Raw genomic sequence first — 15911 nt, forward strand, 5'->3', positions numbered from 1 at the left:
AGATCATGATTAGGATATCAGACCTAAAGCTATGGAAATTGGGTGTGGGTCTTCTGTTAGAATGCATGGTCTTAAAATTTGATTTAGACAGTCTATGATAGGCTTGAATAGGGATTCATTCGGGTTTTGATGAGAACATTGAAAAACCCTAATTTAGCTCCACCTAAGATAGCCAAATTTGGTTGACAATCAACATTATACATTCTCACATATGGTCTTAATAAGAGGAGACAGGGTGTTTCCCTGACTATATATGGCTTTTTCAATGAAAGAAATTTTTTGCTCATTATACAAGAAGCAAAAGATAGGGGATTTAGTGATGTAATGTTAAGAGGTCATGGTTCCTTAGTCATCAAGTTTGAAAAAGCTCTGAAACTAGAAAGGATAGAATGTTGTTACTACCCCCATTCTTCTAAAATAAAAATAATAAATAACTACCCTCATTGAATTATTTGGTCCCACTTTCTATCAATTGGATCAAGGATGGAAAGGAATCTATAACTTCTTCACGAAGACCTAGAGTAGCTAAGTGAGGAAGTAAAATTAATCCTTGTTCATACATGAACTTTTCTAGTATGAAATGAGCCACTTCAAATAGGTTCATTGCTCCGTCCTAGAATACAATTATTCTGGCATAAGACTTAATATTTGTTGCAATGATAAGTGTCAAATTGTCTCAAATATTTACCAAGAGCCTTATAGTTTAGTTGGCACCTTCTTATACACAAAGTGCTTGGGGGTCTAGTAGGGGAAAATGTATGACTTGTGGGTTAGCAGCATATTGTAACTATCTTAGAAATAAATAAATAAATAAATAAAGTCTCAAATGCCTAATTTGAGACTTGGAAGTGGCCATTTCATGGGAAAACAACATAAAGACGAAGACCTTTCACCCTTGCAAGAGTACTAATGACCTTTGACATTACCAATATTGTCGTATTTAGTCTCAATATGATGCTGTAACATTAGTTCGGACCCAGCTTATGAACTTTTTTCATTTTAGCTCTATTTTTGAAAAATTCAATTAATGGAGCATAGAACTTTGCCAGGTAGGATAAAAGTGTAAGTCCTCATGCCTATGTATTAGTATATGTAGGCTTGAATTACTAAGAGATCATCATGAATAGAAGCGTGGTGCACATTGTTAGATCTAGCATCCAGGAATAAATCTGAACCGTGAAATGAGTCCCTTTCATTTCATTCCAAATAGAGAGGATCCTATGCCTTGGTGGGCATGGTAATGGTAAAGACTTGAAAGGTCCGTACTCCATTTTCAATGTTATATTTGACATGCTTGAGGACATCTTACTAATTTTTTGTAAGAAACGCTATAAAGAACCTTATCAATGCCAAGCTTCTTGTAATTACAAGGGGTGCCTGAAGCAACCTTTCTTGGGCAGATTAGAAAATATGCAATATACATATCAATTGCTTAAGAAAAAAATAGAGTACAAACAGTATAATAACACAGATTTCCCAAACAGTATCAAATTTATACGCATGATGAACATATATGTCAAGTGAATATGGTGAGTGCTAAAAGCAAATGCTCAGATGCACAGCATCCTATGATCTTGATTTTCAGGAATAACAGAATTTTGGAATTTATCAAACCAACCAATGTCTTACACACGGTGCTAAAAACCAAAAATCCAATGCATTGCCTTCTACAAAGTAGAGAGCAGCATACAGTTCCAGATGAAACACACCCCAACCTGGAAGGAGAGTGAATGGAAAGGAAAAAAGAAAAGAAAAGGAAGCAACTAGTGTTAAGTGATCATTTTGGAATTTATCAAACCAAGCAATGCCTTACACAGGATGCCAAATGTTAGTAGCTCTGCAGAAATGGTCAAATCCTTTGATTCAATTCTTGCTGCCGTATATTCACTAGCAGTAAAGTAAAGGAAAAAAAAAACGTAACATTCTTCAGTTCTCATTTTTACGCCTTTTCTTGGCTGGGCTTTTTGCCGATCGCTTTGCTCTGCTGATTTTCTCTTCATCTCCGGTTTTCTGTAACTTACAGAAAGCAATTTGATAAGCCATTTATAAGCTCAAATCTAAGATTACATGCAATCATCAAGGTACAATGTTTATTACCTTTGTTTTTTTCTTTTTCTCACCATGCCTTCTTCTGTTTTTCCTTTTTTTACTACCCTGAGACAGATTAGCATGGATGTATTAGTTACTTGTTTGAACATCTAATCTTTGATCTGTTAATCATTGTTCCGGAACTCTGAAATTAAAATAACAAACCAATGGAATAGCTAAAATTCGAGCATTCATCTCTGCAGCAGTCTCTTGGTTCTCAATCTCCCCATCACTGTTGAGCATGGCCTTCAGCCTACCTTCATTTAATAATTTCTCAGATCGAGCATGTCTCTAAAAAATCAAAAACGTTATAATTAGGTCAACAATAAGAAGGCTTATAACCCAATGCAAATGGTGACAAGTCTCCCAATGTGAATTAACTTGAGGGCTTATGGCACAACATACAGACAACCAGTGTGATATTCTTACACATATAGGTTGTCCACAATCTGTGCTAAAAACTGCCTTTCCAGTTTTATCAGAAAAAAATCAACCGATATTACTTTTGTGTTGAATTGGAAAAAATCAGTATTGAGGAAGCTCAAAAAATAGGCAAGCATACAACTCATTTGGGTTTGGCCATCTGATAAAAGTTTAATTTCTTGTTTGGAGGTCCTATTTGGGCCAACCTGGATATAACCATGCCAGTTTGGTCCAATGCTCAGTTTCGAGGAAGAACAAAAATAGGCAGGCCTACAACTCATTTGGGTTTGGCCATCTAATAAAGGTTTAATTGCTTGTTTGGAGGTCCTATTGGGCCAACCTGGATATAACCAGGTCAGATTGCTACAACACCCAGTACTGGAGATGACAAGTCCATGTGGTATTATCATTGTGATCCAAAGCAGATCCATGTGAAGCCAAATCCAGCATGGTGATGGCTGAGGTGAGCTCATGCTAAAACATAAATTTTTTTCTAGCTTCATCACACCAATTTGAATTCTCCATTTACTAAACCAAAGGCTACACAATTGATCAAATGCACTTATTCTTAGAAATAAAAGGTGTAAAGGAAGAGTGTAAATGCCTAAGCTCATCATTAAGCATTCGAATCGTCATGTTGCCAGATCACGATGAGAAAGATCAATTATTGCCCTCAATATAATAGAGGGGAATAAAGACAAACTCTTGGAATAAAAAAGGTTATTCTATTGCACTTTCTCCTATAAAGAAAAGGTTTAAGGAAGGAGTGTTAGTGTCTGAACTCATCATTAAGCATTTAAATCAACAGACACCCTTGCCAAAGCAGATGAGAATGATCTACTATACCCTCATTAAATTGATAGGAAACATTCAGCAGTTATAACTAAAATCTATAGATTAATATATGGTTTGTAGGGATGATGTAGCTGCATATAAAAACAACTATATTTTTAAAGATCTGAGGGAAGGAAAAGAAGGATATTCACAATTGAAGATTTAATTTTCACATATGTCTAGGAGTAAAGTTGTTAATGCCATTGTTGGGTTAAGAATTGCAAATGCTGATTCAATTAAAGGGAAAGACATCTTACCTTGGACTCGAGATGAGCCCTCAGTGTCTCCTCGTTCAAACAGATAATTCTAGGACATATCCTGCACTTAAAAACCGATTTGCATTTTAATATACAGTCTGGAATATCTTCCGGTATTGATTCCTTTTGAGCCATGATATTAGACTGTATCTTCAGTTCTTCATAATCACGTTTACCAGACAACTGACTGTCAGTATGGATTTGTTTTTCATTTCCAGTTTCAGCATTATCATCACTTATTGGTAGACCTACCACGCAAAAATATGCATCCATGATAAATACATTCTTCCAGAATGAAGAGAAGCCCACATTTTGAAGAAGAATGTTATGATATACAATGTACTCTAGCACATCAAAAAGAATAAATTTTGATTCTATTAAAAAATCGCGAAAGGGGGACAACCTTCTGATGCAGGACAAAACCAAAACAATGCATCACAGAAATTAAAGAACATAAAATAAAATAAAAGGACACGGCTAGTGCGTGTGGTCTTACTAGTTGTCACTATCTTTTAGAATTCCCAAATTCACTTAAATTTTGCACATAATTTTTTAATTATTTTAGGTTAGATTGTGCTCATCAACGTGAGCATGAAGTAATCTATTCTCTTAATAAAATATCCTTATTAATCAGAGAAAAATAAAGGATCGGTCTTTAGGCCAAAATTATAAGTTCCAAACTTATTATCCTAGTAGGAATAGAAAACAACTTTACTTTTCTTGTGGGATCGGATTATTTCAAATTTTTCATTTTTTTATTTATTGAGATGGATTGGATTCATGTTTTTTAGATAGAGATAAGATTTCAAATTATTGTTAGTTGAGGATTTTATGGGATGTAATGTTTTGTAATCCTAGAAACTTTATAAAAAAAAGGCTCTAGGTACTGTGTTTTTAATCAAACTATTATTCAATAAAAGCTTTCTTCTTGGGAGAAAATTCTCTATGCTTGATGGTGATAAACCCTCACATGGTGAAGCCTAAGGTTTTCTTGCAGCTACAGGTTATGAACCCTATACTATCATGCATCTCCACCCCGGGCTCTTGCAGCAGTAGCATGCATCACACAAGAATGGAAAAAAAAATACCACCCTCTCTAACTCAACCCTGATGACTAATTAAATATGAAACAACAATGCATATCTGCTTCCAAACAATTGATATATACTACTCATGAATGTAGCAAGTAAAACAGGAAAATTAACTTTCAAAGGACAATCCTGAATCCACCCCACACCACAAATCATGCCAAAATTCCATCCCCTATCTTAAATGTCTAAAACCTCTTATGGGCATTATAACGTTCTGACAAAATTACAGATTAGTGTCATTACAGATTGGTGTGTGTTGTGTAAATCTGACGGAGGACATTGATCATTAATTTCTGCATTCAGTGCATTTTTGGTGTTGTGAGTGAGCTATGGGCTTTCATTTTGTCTCTTTCGGGTCTCAATTGGGAGAGGCCGAAGAGGGTATCAGATCTGCTCAATAATTGGTCTGGTCTGTGTGGTATGAAGACATATTCAACTATCTGGGGGCTGTTCCTGCATGTTTACTATGGACTATTTGGAGGGAAAAGAATCTTTGAGCTTTTGAAGGGACAGAATGCTAACCTATTCAACTTAAATCTCAGATTTTTGGGTCTCTGTTTGAGTGGCAGCAGGTGTATTGCTCTGCTGTCACTTCAGGTTCAGACTTTCTGGCCTTTTTGGACAGTTTGTCTTTTGCTTGACTCATTGTGCTGACTGATTTTGATTTTTTTTTTTTTAATCTTGAGTATCTATGGTATCTTGAGTGCCTTGGCCTATCTTTTTCTTCTTTACTTCAATAATGTTCTTTTCTTACTAATTAAAAAAAAAAAAAAAAAAACCATCAGACAAAATTCCATATACAAACCCCATACGGACCTCAAACCATAGTTTTAAAAACTGGAACAGGCCAACTGGTCTGATTGGTTCAATTGTAACTAATAATACTTATACCAAGGTCATGACAAAGCCTTATGGAAGCCTTCTAAGAAACGTGTGTTTGAGGTGTCTTCATGCTATAATGCCCTTAGGGGTTCTCTATCTAGGTCTTTTCCTTGGAAGAGCATCTGGTTTGCCAAGGTCCCACAAAAGTGGAATTCTTTGTGTGGACTGCTGCTCTTGGGAAAATCCTGACATAACCTTCTCAGGCAGGGCACATTTTGATGGTTGATTGATGTTTCACGCGCAAAAGTAGTGGAAGTTATGTTACACACATGGATATTTTTTTATTAAAATTTTTCTGAGATATTTGATATGTATCATGAGTTTACCAAAATGATTGAAGGTTCTCAAAATCCATCAAAATCTACCGATTTGAAAATATCCTATATTACAAACAACATGACTTCCTAGTGTTTGCAAATTATATAGAATCATTTCTTATACATCTTATTGAAGAACTTCACAGAAAAATGGTTGAGTAAAATGTAAACTTCGAATTAGCCACAAATCCTGTTTTAGTTTTATTTCCTAGGGATAGTATGGGGGGATTTCGTAGTTTCTTTATTGAATCTAAGCTGTTCCAGTTGGTGATTGAGGAAGGTGGGAATTTTTTCTCCCTTAAGATCCTTGAACGGGGTAAATACTACATGCAATCGGTGTTTATGGGCAAGAGTGCAGCTCTTTGGACAATGCGGAATCTGGAACACATCGTGAGTGGGGTTAGTCCTAAACAATTCTTTACGTTCAGGGAAGGGGATATTGCTTACACGATGCAGCGGGGGTCCAACTCGTATGGGCAGTACTTATCGGTGACAGAGCTTAAGGTAGGTGGGCTGCGGCGAACTATTATTATTCCTGCCGGAAAATTACAACAAGGATGGAGAACCTTTGGGATTGAATTAAGAAGGCTACTGGAACCTTCTCAATATGCGTTGGGTGGATCGACATTTGTACCGTTCAGGTTTAAGCAAATCCCAAAATATCAACCTGCCCGGTCTTATGTGGAGGCTGTCAAAGTTCCAGTACAGGCAAGGTTGAAGCAGGTTCAGCAGCCCCTCCGCAAAGAAAAAGTTCAGGCTGGTACTGTGATGAATTCTGTGGAGTTTCCAAGTGATTATTCTTGCACACAGGTAGCAGTTTCTGGAACTCAGGCTGGTAGTTGTTCCCAGTCAGCCGTGGGTGGTGGTGAGGGATGGAAAGATGGTATTAACGGTAAGAATAATTTTGAGGAGAAAATCCCGGAAGGTAATAAATGCAATATTTCCTTGAAGCCCAATTTGAATTCAAATATGTTTGAGTTTGGAAAGTTACGTGATAAGAGGAAGGGACGTTGGCTAGGGAGAGGTTTGACTGTGAATGTGAATGAATTTGGAAAGAGGCAGGTATCTTGGGATGGTGTTAAAGGTGTTAAACAGGCTGGAAAATGGGTGAGTAAGACTCCCCATAATATTAGTGCTTACTCCCCATAATATTAGTGTGGGCCTGGGCTCAGCCAAACAGAATGCCCAAGCCTTGTTGGGCAAAAAAGAACCCACTTTGGGCCTGGGTCTGTCAAGCCCACTATCTTTTGAGGCTGGCGAGAGTTCAACTTCTGGACTTAAGGCTCTGGAGGCTTCATATCAGACTGGATTAAGTATGCCGAGCTCAGGTAGGAGTGCCACGAAGGAAGTTGAGAGCTCAAGGACCACACCCACTGTATCGGAGCAACATGCGACGCCGTTGTGGGTATCGGTGGCCATGAATCCATCCTTAGCAGTGATGGAAGTGGCGGGCAAGGGAGAAGAGGACATCACGATCCCTCTAGCTCAACCACCCACTGCGTCGACTGGACCAGCAGTGGTGGCTCAAGCCTCCCACGTTCTGACGTCGCCGATCAAAGAGCTGGGTGGGTTGAAACTGGTGCCAGTTGGGCCATCGGGCATGATATCGGAACCGGCAACGAATCCGATAGTACCGGCGAAAGCTTCTTTGGATATTCCAGAGGCATCGGTGGTTGGGGAGGAGGATTTTGTGGGTTTGGAAGGTCCGGGTATTTCTGTTTTTGAGGGAGCTCAATTACCTGGCCCAACTATAAAGGATTTGGTGGGAGACTTAGATAAGTCTTGGGATAATTCCAGAGATTGGATTTTACAATTACGTGATGGCAGGCAACTAGTGCTCCCATTGTCTCTGTATCGTTCTCCAGATAGTATGTCAGTCAGCTCTAGTTTGGAGGGAGATTGTGTACCAGGTAATGACTCTTGTACTTATGAAGGGCAGAGGGTTAGTTGGGCAGATGACTATGCGGGGCTAGTAGAGTATTTTCCTGGGTCAGAGAGTGAGTTGTGGGAAATTGGTGAAACGTTGAAGTTGTGTGAGGATGGTGATGAGCCATTAGTTGTGTTACCTTTGGCCACGGAAGGTCCGACGGAGTTGGAGTCTAGTCATGTGCAGGAGATTGGGTGTAAGGAGAGTGTGGATAGTTGCCAACTATCACAGTGGGTAACCAATAGGATAAAGACTTTCAAAAAATCTGTGGGCACTTCATTGGAAGGTTTTGAAGAGCAGATTACTGGTTTGTTATTAGCCATTGAGGCCAAAAAGAAAGATCAAAAGAAACGTGAGGAGGGTGATCAAACGAAGTTGGTCAAGTCAGGCCAGAAAGGGCAACGGGAGTTGAAGAATCTGTTGACATCTTTGAAGGTTGAGTATGATCCAAATAAAGCAAGGAGTGTAAGTTCTGAGCGGGCTCTAGTGTCTTATCAATGAATGTGAAGATTATTTCTTGGAATGTAAGAGGGTTGAATGAGCAGGATAAAAGGCTCAGGGTTAGAAATTTGATTAGAAAGTGGGGACCAGATGTGGTTTGTCTTCAAGAAACCAAAATGAGGTTGATTAATAGAGCGGTGCTTCGTAGCTTGTGGGGTGGACAACATGTTGATTGGTCTTACTTAGGTTCTTGTGGAGCTTCTGGTGGGGTGTTAGTGATGTGAGACACTCGGGTTGTGAATAAAATGGAGGAAGCAGTGGGGAGATTTTCGGTTTCTTGTAAGTTTACAAATGTGTCAGATCAGTTTGTTTGGGCGTTTTCTGGTGTTTATGGTCCTAATTTACACAGAGACAGGAGGTTTTTATGGGAGGAACTTTGTGGCTTGAATAGCTGGTGGAGTGTCCCATGGTGTGTGGGTGGGGACTTCAATGTGGTTAGGTTCCCTTCCGAACGATTGGGGTCTAATTCTTTCACTACTGCTATGCGGGAGTTCTCCAATTTTATTTCGGAACAGGGTCTCATTGACTTGCCATTGCAAGGGGGTTCTTTTACTTGGTCAAATTCTAGAGAAGTTGTCTCGAAGGCTAGGCTGGATAGATTCTTGTTTTCTGCAGATTGGGAGGATAGGTTTCCAACAGTTTCTCAAAGACGGATGTCTAGGTTGTGCTCGGATCATTTTCCAATTGTCCTTGAGGGTGGATCCTTCCAGAGAGGGAGTATGCCGTTTAGATTTGAGAATATGTGGCTCAAGGATGAAGGTTTTGTAGATAGAGTTCGGTCTTGGTGGGATTCCTATCAGGTTCATGGTGCACCGAGTTTCATTTTGGCCAATAAATTGAAGCTCTTAAAAAATGATTTGAAAAGATGGAATGTGGAGGTGTTTGGTCATGTTAAAGTTCGGATTAAAAAATTGTGGAAGGACCTAAGTGTTTTTGAGAATATGGAGGAGAGTCGGGGTTTATCAGCAGAGGAAAGGGTAGAAATGGGTAGAATCCGTGATGAGTTATAACAAGCTACTTTGTTGGAAGAAATAAGTTGGAGGCAAAAATCTAGAGTTCTTTGTGATAAGGAAGGTGACAGGAACACTAAATTTTTTCATCGCATAGCTAACTCTCATAGGAGGGTTAATTCTATTGAGAGACTTATGGTGGATGGGGTATTGTCTTCGGACCCGGCTGCTATAGCAGACTGTATCTCTCAGTTTTATAAGCAGCTTTATTTGGAGAATGTGGCTAATAGACCTGTATTAGATGATGTGGAGTTTGCTAGTATCTCGGTGGAAGATGCAAGTTGGCTAGATAGGCCTTTTGAGGAAGAAGAGGTGGTTGAGGTGATTAATGGTTTCAATGGTGACAAGGCACCTGGTCCAGATGGTTTTTCAATGGCATTCTTCCAGTCTTGTTGGGGCGTTTTGAAAACAGAAATTATGGCTATGTTCCACAACTTCCATACTCAGGCGGTGTTTGATAAGAGTCTTAATGCCTCATCCCTTGCCCTTATTCCTAAGAAAGTGGATGCTGTGGAGGTCAAGGACTTTCGGCCTATTAGCTTAGTTGGCGGGATTTATAAGATTATCTCTAAGGTGTTGGCTAATCGCCTTCGTAGGGTGGCGCATGGGCTTATTTCGGATTCATAAAATGCTTTTGTGAAGGGTAGACAGATTTTGGATTTCATCCTGATTGCTTCTGAATGTATTGATAGTAGATTGAAGTCAGGAGTTCCAGGTGTGTTATGTAAATTGGATGTGGAAAAGGCATATGATCATGTGTGCTGGGATTTTTTAATGTATATGCTGCAGCGTTGTGGTTTCTCTGAGAAATGGATATGGTATTGCATTTCAACTGTAAAGTTTTCTATTCTGATCAATGGTAGCCCATCTGATTTCTTTGGTAGCTCTAGGGGGCTTCGGCAAGGGGATCCTTTATCTCCGTTGTTGTTTGATATTGTGATGGAGGCACTAAGCCGTATGTTGGATGTGGCTGCCTCCGCTGGGCAATTCTCAGGTTTTTCTGTGGGTAGTATAGCTGGTTCATCAGTGATGGTGTCTCACCTTTTATTTGCAGATGACACTCTGATTTTTTGTGATGCTGAACCTTCTCAGATTGCTAATTTGAGGGCGATACTTGCTAGATTTGAGGAGGTCTCAAGGCTTCATATTAATTTGGGGAAGTCTGAGCTGGTTCCTGTTGGTGGGGTACACAATTTGGAGGATTTGGTGGGTCTGTTGGGGTGTGGGCAGTCTTCTTTGCCCTTGAAATATTTGGATCTTCCTTTAGGTGCCAAATTTAAGGATTTATCTATTTGGAATCCTATCCTAGAGAGAATGGAGAGGAGATCAGCAGGTTAGAAGAGAATGTATTTATCTAAAGGGGGTAAGGTGACTCTCATTAAAAGCTCACTCTCATCTTTACCTACATACTTTCTTTCCCTTCTTCCTTTACCAAGGAAGGTGGCAAAGCGTATGGAGAAATTACAGAGAGACTTTCTGTGGAATGCGATTGGTGGTGAACCTAAAATACATTTAGTTAATTGGGCCAAGGTTTGTAGGCCTTTGCAGGTGGGGGGGTTGGGTATACGACGGTTGGGGAACTTTAATTCTGCCTTGCTAGGTAAATGGTTGTGGAGGTATGGCATGGAGACTGATGCTTTATGGAGGAGGGTTGTAGAGGCAAAATATGGGAATATTTGGGGTGGTTGGTGTACGAAAAAGGTGACAAGTCCTTATGGAGTCAGCCTGTGGAGATACATTAGAAGTGGCTGGTTAAACTTCTCTAAATTCCTTGTTTATGATGTGGGGGATGGTACTAGAGTGAAATTTTGGAAGCATGTGTGGTGTGGGGATGGTACTCTCCAAGAGGCATTTCCAGAGCTTTATCGTCTTAGTAGGTCAAAGGATTCCTCGGTGGCTGAAGTTATGGGTTGGTCTGCTGGGAGGTTTCACTGGAATGTGCAATTTCGTCGTCCACCACAAGATTGGGAAGAAGCAGCCTTTGACCGGTTTATAGAATTGGTCTATTCTTCGACAGTGCGGGGGTTTGGTCCTGATAAGGTTTGTTGGAAACCTGCAAGAAATAGAGGTTTTGAGGTTAGAGGTTATTATAATTCATTCTACCCTCCTACTTTTGTTTCTTTTCCATGGAGAATGATATGGCAATCAAAGGTTCCCCCAAGGGTGGCGTTCTTTTCTTGGTCTGCTTCCTTGGGTAAGATCTTAACAACAGATAACCTTCGTAAAAGACGAGTGATGGTGCTTGACTGGTGCTATATGTGTAAGAGGAGTGGGGAGTCGGTGGATCATCTTTTACTTCATTGCTCCATAGCTTGGGAGTTGTGGTCCATGGTTTTCTGCTTGTTTGGTATTCAATGGGTTATGCCTCATACTGTTCTTGAGTTGTTTGAGGCTTGGCAAGGAAAGTTTGTGCGACATCGCCATATTGATGTTTGGAGAATGGTGCCTCATTGCTTGATTTGGTGCATTTGGCGTGAAAGGAATGATAGAAGTTTTGAGGGTTGTGAACGCTCTTTACTGGAGCTTAAGTCTTTTTTCCTACACACTCTCTTTGAATGGAGTGTGGTTTTTTCTCATTTTTCTTGTTCTTCCTTTTCTTTGTTTCTTGATCGTTGTTCTTTTGTTTCCTGACTTGTGCCCCCATAGTACATCCCCAATGTACTCGGTTTGGCAATCTTTTTATTATTAATAATATTCTTACGTTATTTATCAAAAAAAAAAGTAGTGGGAAGTCTATTGATCACCTGCTACTTCATTGTCACTTGGCTTTAGATATTTGGTCCTTTATTTTCTCCTTGTTGGGACTGAGTTGGATGATTCCCAATTCTGTGGTTGGGTTGTTAGAGTGTTTGCAGGGACAGTTTCAGTGTCACAAAGCATTGAAGGTATGGAGAGCTTTGCCTTTATGTGTCATGCGGATTTTGTGGTTAGAAAGAAAGAAACAAGCAAGACTTTAATGGACTAGAACAGCCCCCCTTTTATCACAGATCATATCTTGCGAACTCTGTCACTGGACGCACACTCTAAGCAGCCTCCACTTGATATCTTTGGTTGAATTTATTGACTCTCTTTTTTGTGATTGTATTCTTTAAAAGGGACAGTACACATCTTAATATGTGTCTCTCTCTTTTCCTTTTCTAATAAAATATTTACTTACACAAAAAGAATTAACACCTATACCAATCCAGTTCACAACCATACTTGCAAATATTAAAAAACCAAGTAAACCAGCAGTCCAACTGTCCAACCGCCAAAACTAGGAATCACTTTAACCCGTTTTGACCGGTTTAATGCTTCTAAATAATACCAAATAGTGCTAGCCCATGTTTAAATCCTGTTGAAGTGGCTAAATCCAATCCACTCATTTCACAATGAATGGACATGATTTTAAAAGCTCTATGGTAGAATTACCATGAGAACTTCAGAGGATCCCAATCCTACATTTTTTTTTTTTCTTTTTGCATTCTTTTTTAAAGGTTCTGGGCAATCACTAGATAGAACAAATAGTCTCCAATCAAAGCACAAACACTAATTTCCATAAAAGGCCAAAATATTCACCCATCATGTTACTTCTCATCCATATACTACACAGTGCATAAGAATCCTACATATCATTGCGTTTACAATCACACCAACATCATTGGGACTAATATTTGGTGGAAAAAAGAAGTCCATGTAAGCCTTATAAATTTTTTTAACTAAAATTTTAGAGCCTGGTTCATGAGATGTGAAACTGCCTAACTTCAAGTTGTACTTTCAAATACTTTGAGAAAGTCGAAACAAAATCAAATATTGACAATGAGAAAGTCCTTAAATAGGTATAACATATTTGCGTTTTTGTCAGCTGAGTTTCCAAAGTTCTAATTACCATTATGCATCATTAAAACAACTTGTAAAATCCAATATAATACAAAAAATGTCAAAGACGACAGTCCAATACTTTGAGGGGGTGATATCAAACATAGCTTCTGTTGCTTGGCCAGGCAAGAGGCATAGTGGCAATATTATCATAGTGGTTATATCATAAATGCATGTCATTTTATCTCAACAACATGGTCACATAGTTCAATTATTGCAGACAATATGAAGAAATCCTACCTGATGATTCAAGATCAACCTCATTTGCCGAGCTATCCTCACTCTCATAACCTGAACCAGGAAAAAATAGAAGCATAAATGTAAATTGGAAACAATGAGGTTGTTGTTGGTAAAAGATTCTTTCAGTAACATTTTGCTACTAGTAGTTGAAGCAACAAGATGTTCACAAAAAACATCACAGGAAGTTTACACAGAAGGTTCCCCCACCCCGCACCAACCCCCCCCCCCCCCCCCCTCTGATAAGCATAAGAAAAAATCAAACCATATGAAATAACAAAAGCAGCAGCATCAGTAGGTATTGCTGCTAACCTACCACAAATTTTCCATCATCACAAATATTCATGTATGATATAATCAACTAAAGAAGAAGTATGTGCATAAATTTTACTGTGAATGCAATCCTGTTCTTGTAAGCTTACTTGTGAGCACTCTAGCAGATACCAAGAACCAGTTGATGTCAAGAGAGAGAGAGAGAGAATGAAATAAGAATGAACAAACCAGATGAGGTAGAGCAACATTCATTATTCTCTTGCACTTCTGGAACTGCATCATCTTCTGATTCTTCTATTTCTTCTGCTTCTACTTCGGAGTCAGAAGACGAAGATGAATCTGAGGCATCATCTTTATTGGCATGTTCTATATGGTAGAACTGCCTCTTTATCATTTTTTTTTTCTCTTGGAATTCAACTGCAAGAACCAACACAAGAATACATTCAGAACATTAAAGTGAATAAGTCTGCAATTTTAGGGATTACATAACATAAACCATGTGAAGAACAAAAGACTCCAGAATTTTTGAATAGGGATTACATATTATACATTGTGTGCAAGAATGAAGACTCCAGCAGCAGCAGCAGCCTTAGCACTGAATTAGAGGGATTATTTTTACAATATCTTACAGTGCCAAATGATAGAGTGAGAAAGTCAAAATACTACACCCTTCTGGCACTGTGCTTTGATTTAACTAAAACATCATATTCCAGGCCAATGAGCTCTAGCTCAAACCGCACTGCCTCACCCCATAAGAAACGTGAGGCATAATCGTGAGTTCAAACTTGTGTAAACTGAATATACAAATCAACAAAAACCTCAACTTTATTTGTGAAATAATTGAGACCCCATGTAATGTAATTTAACTTTAGAAACTTACATAAACTCAAAATTAAATGAATCCCAGTATCAAATGAACAAGTGTAAAACGCTATAATATGACCAGGTTTTCCAAATGATAGTAAAAAAATTACTGTCATTTCATTCACCGACTAGTGTTGCTACTTTACCTTTCACAGGTACAAAATTTACTTCTCAATATTCATCTTTTTCCTTTGAAATTTTGCAAGTTGGTTGTCCCAACATCGACATTTTAGCTATCATACATACATACATACATACATGATAAAAATATGCATGTACATACAATACATGCAGAATATATATATATATATAGAGAGAGAGAGAGAGAGAGAGAGAGAGGCACTTACACTGAACTGAACGAAGATGGTGATGGCAGCGCACGGAGAGAGTGAGAGAGAGAGAGAGAGAGACAGCTACAGAACAGAGACAGGTTGTGGGTTCGGCTGCGCACAGAGAGACAGAGAGAGAGTGATAGAGAGAGCCGAAGAGGGGGAGGGGGCAATTTTGGGAATGAGGGCCGGTCCAGTAAGGGAACAAGACCCGCCCATTTTGAAGCCCATATTTTTTTTTTTTTTTTTTAGAAAAAGATATGACATATTAATTTATTTTCTTATTATTATTTTACTTTTTCAGAAATAGTTTCAACCTTTATGACCTTAGTTCTATGGTCCAACTATTTTTAAGCCCATATTTAGAAGATACCTTTTTTCTTTTTCTTTTGGGATAATTACACTTTGCCCACCTGTGGTTTGCCTCTAATTCTATGTACCCACCCGTGGTTTAAATTTTGACACTTTGCCCACCTGTGATTCTGACCGTGAGTGCTCCGTAACCCACCTCAATGTTTTCTGTTACTCTAACACCAAATAAGTAAAAAACACATCCCAAAACGGATCAAAACTCACTCTCACTCCTAAAACTCACTCACTCCCACTCGCTCGAGACAACTGTGGCAGATCCGAGCCGAGGAAGAAAGACACCGTTGCTCCTCTGTTCAGCTGTGGCAAATCCTACAATGGGCTTTGATTCGTGCATGCTCCTAGGTTTTGATCGTGGGTATTGAACCTGGGTTTTGATCGTGCATGCTATCGGGATTTATGAGCACACAGAAATAGAAGATATAAACGGACTAGGAGAAAAAAAAAGTGATTGAAATGGGAAATAAATAGATGATAATAGGGTCGCTAGTTTGGTTGAGGAAAGTGAAAAGGATAGACACATACTAGGAGTCTTTTGAAATAGCTAGACTTGCTTTCGTGTGTTCAAGTTTCAACCACTAAGCTTTATTTTCTAAAAAAAAAATACATAAATAAACTACTACTCTCAACTTCTAAGCACCACCATTTTGA

At 38.9% G+C, this 15911-nt stretch overlaps 1 protein-coding gene across 2 annotated transcripts; it reads right to left on the reverse strand.

The window, feature by feature from the left end:
* Positions 1–1578: 1578 nt before the first annotated feature.
* Positions 1579–15093, reverse strand: LOC126713834 (uncharacterized). 2 transcript variants are annotated; one of them, XM_050413714.1, is made up of 7 exons: positions 14910–15093; positions 13848–14115; positions 13429–13479; positions 3603–3850; positions 2254–2379; positions 2098–2154; positions 1579–2016 (listed from the first exon to the last, which is right to left on the reverse strand). In XM_050413714.1, the coding sequence occupies exons 2-7, from the start codon at positions 13978–13980 to the stop codon at positions 1927–1929; spliced, it is 705 nt and encodes a 234-aa protein (XP_050269671.1). In that variant the 5' UTR covers positions 13981–14115; positions 14910–15093; the 3' UTR covers positions 1579–1926. The 2 variants fall into 2 exon arrangements, with proteins under 2 accessions (XP_050269671.1, XP_050269670.1); XM_050413713.1 differs by having other exon boundaries at positions 1579–2010; positions 13927–14115; positions 14910–15089.
* Between the last annotated feature and the right edge of the window lie 818 nt (positions 15094–15911).

The sequence above is a fragment of the Quercus robur genome, chromosome 2, assembly GCF_932294415.1.
Source record: "Quercus robur chromosome 2, dhQueRobu3.1, whole genome shotgun sequence".
In the NCBI taxonomy this organism is placed as follows: domain Eukaryota; kingdom Viridiplantae; phylum Streptophyta; class Magnoliopsida; order Fagales; family Fagaceae; genus Quercus; species Quercus robur.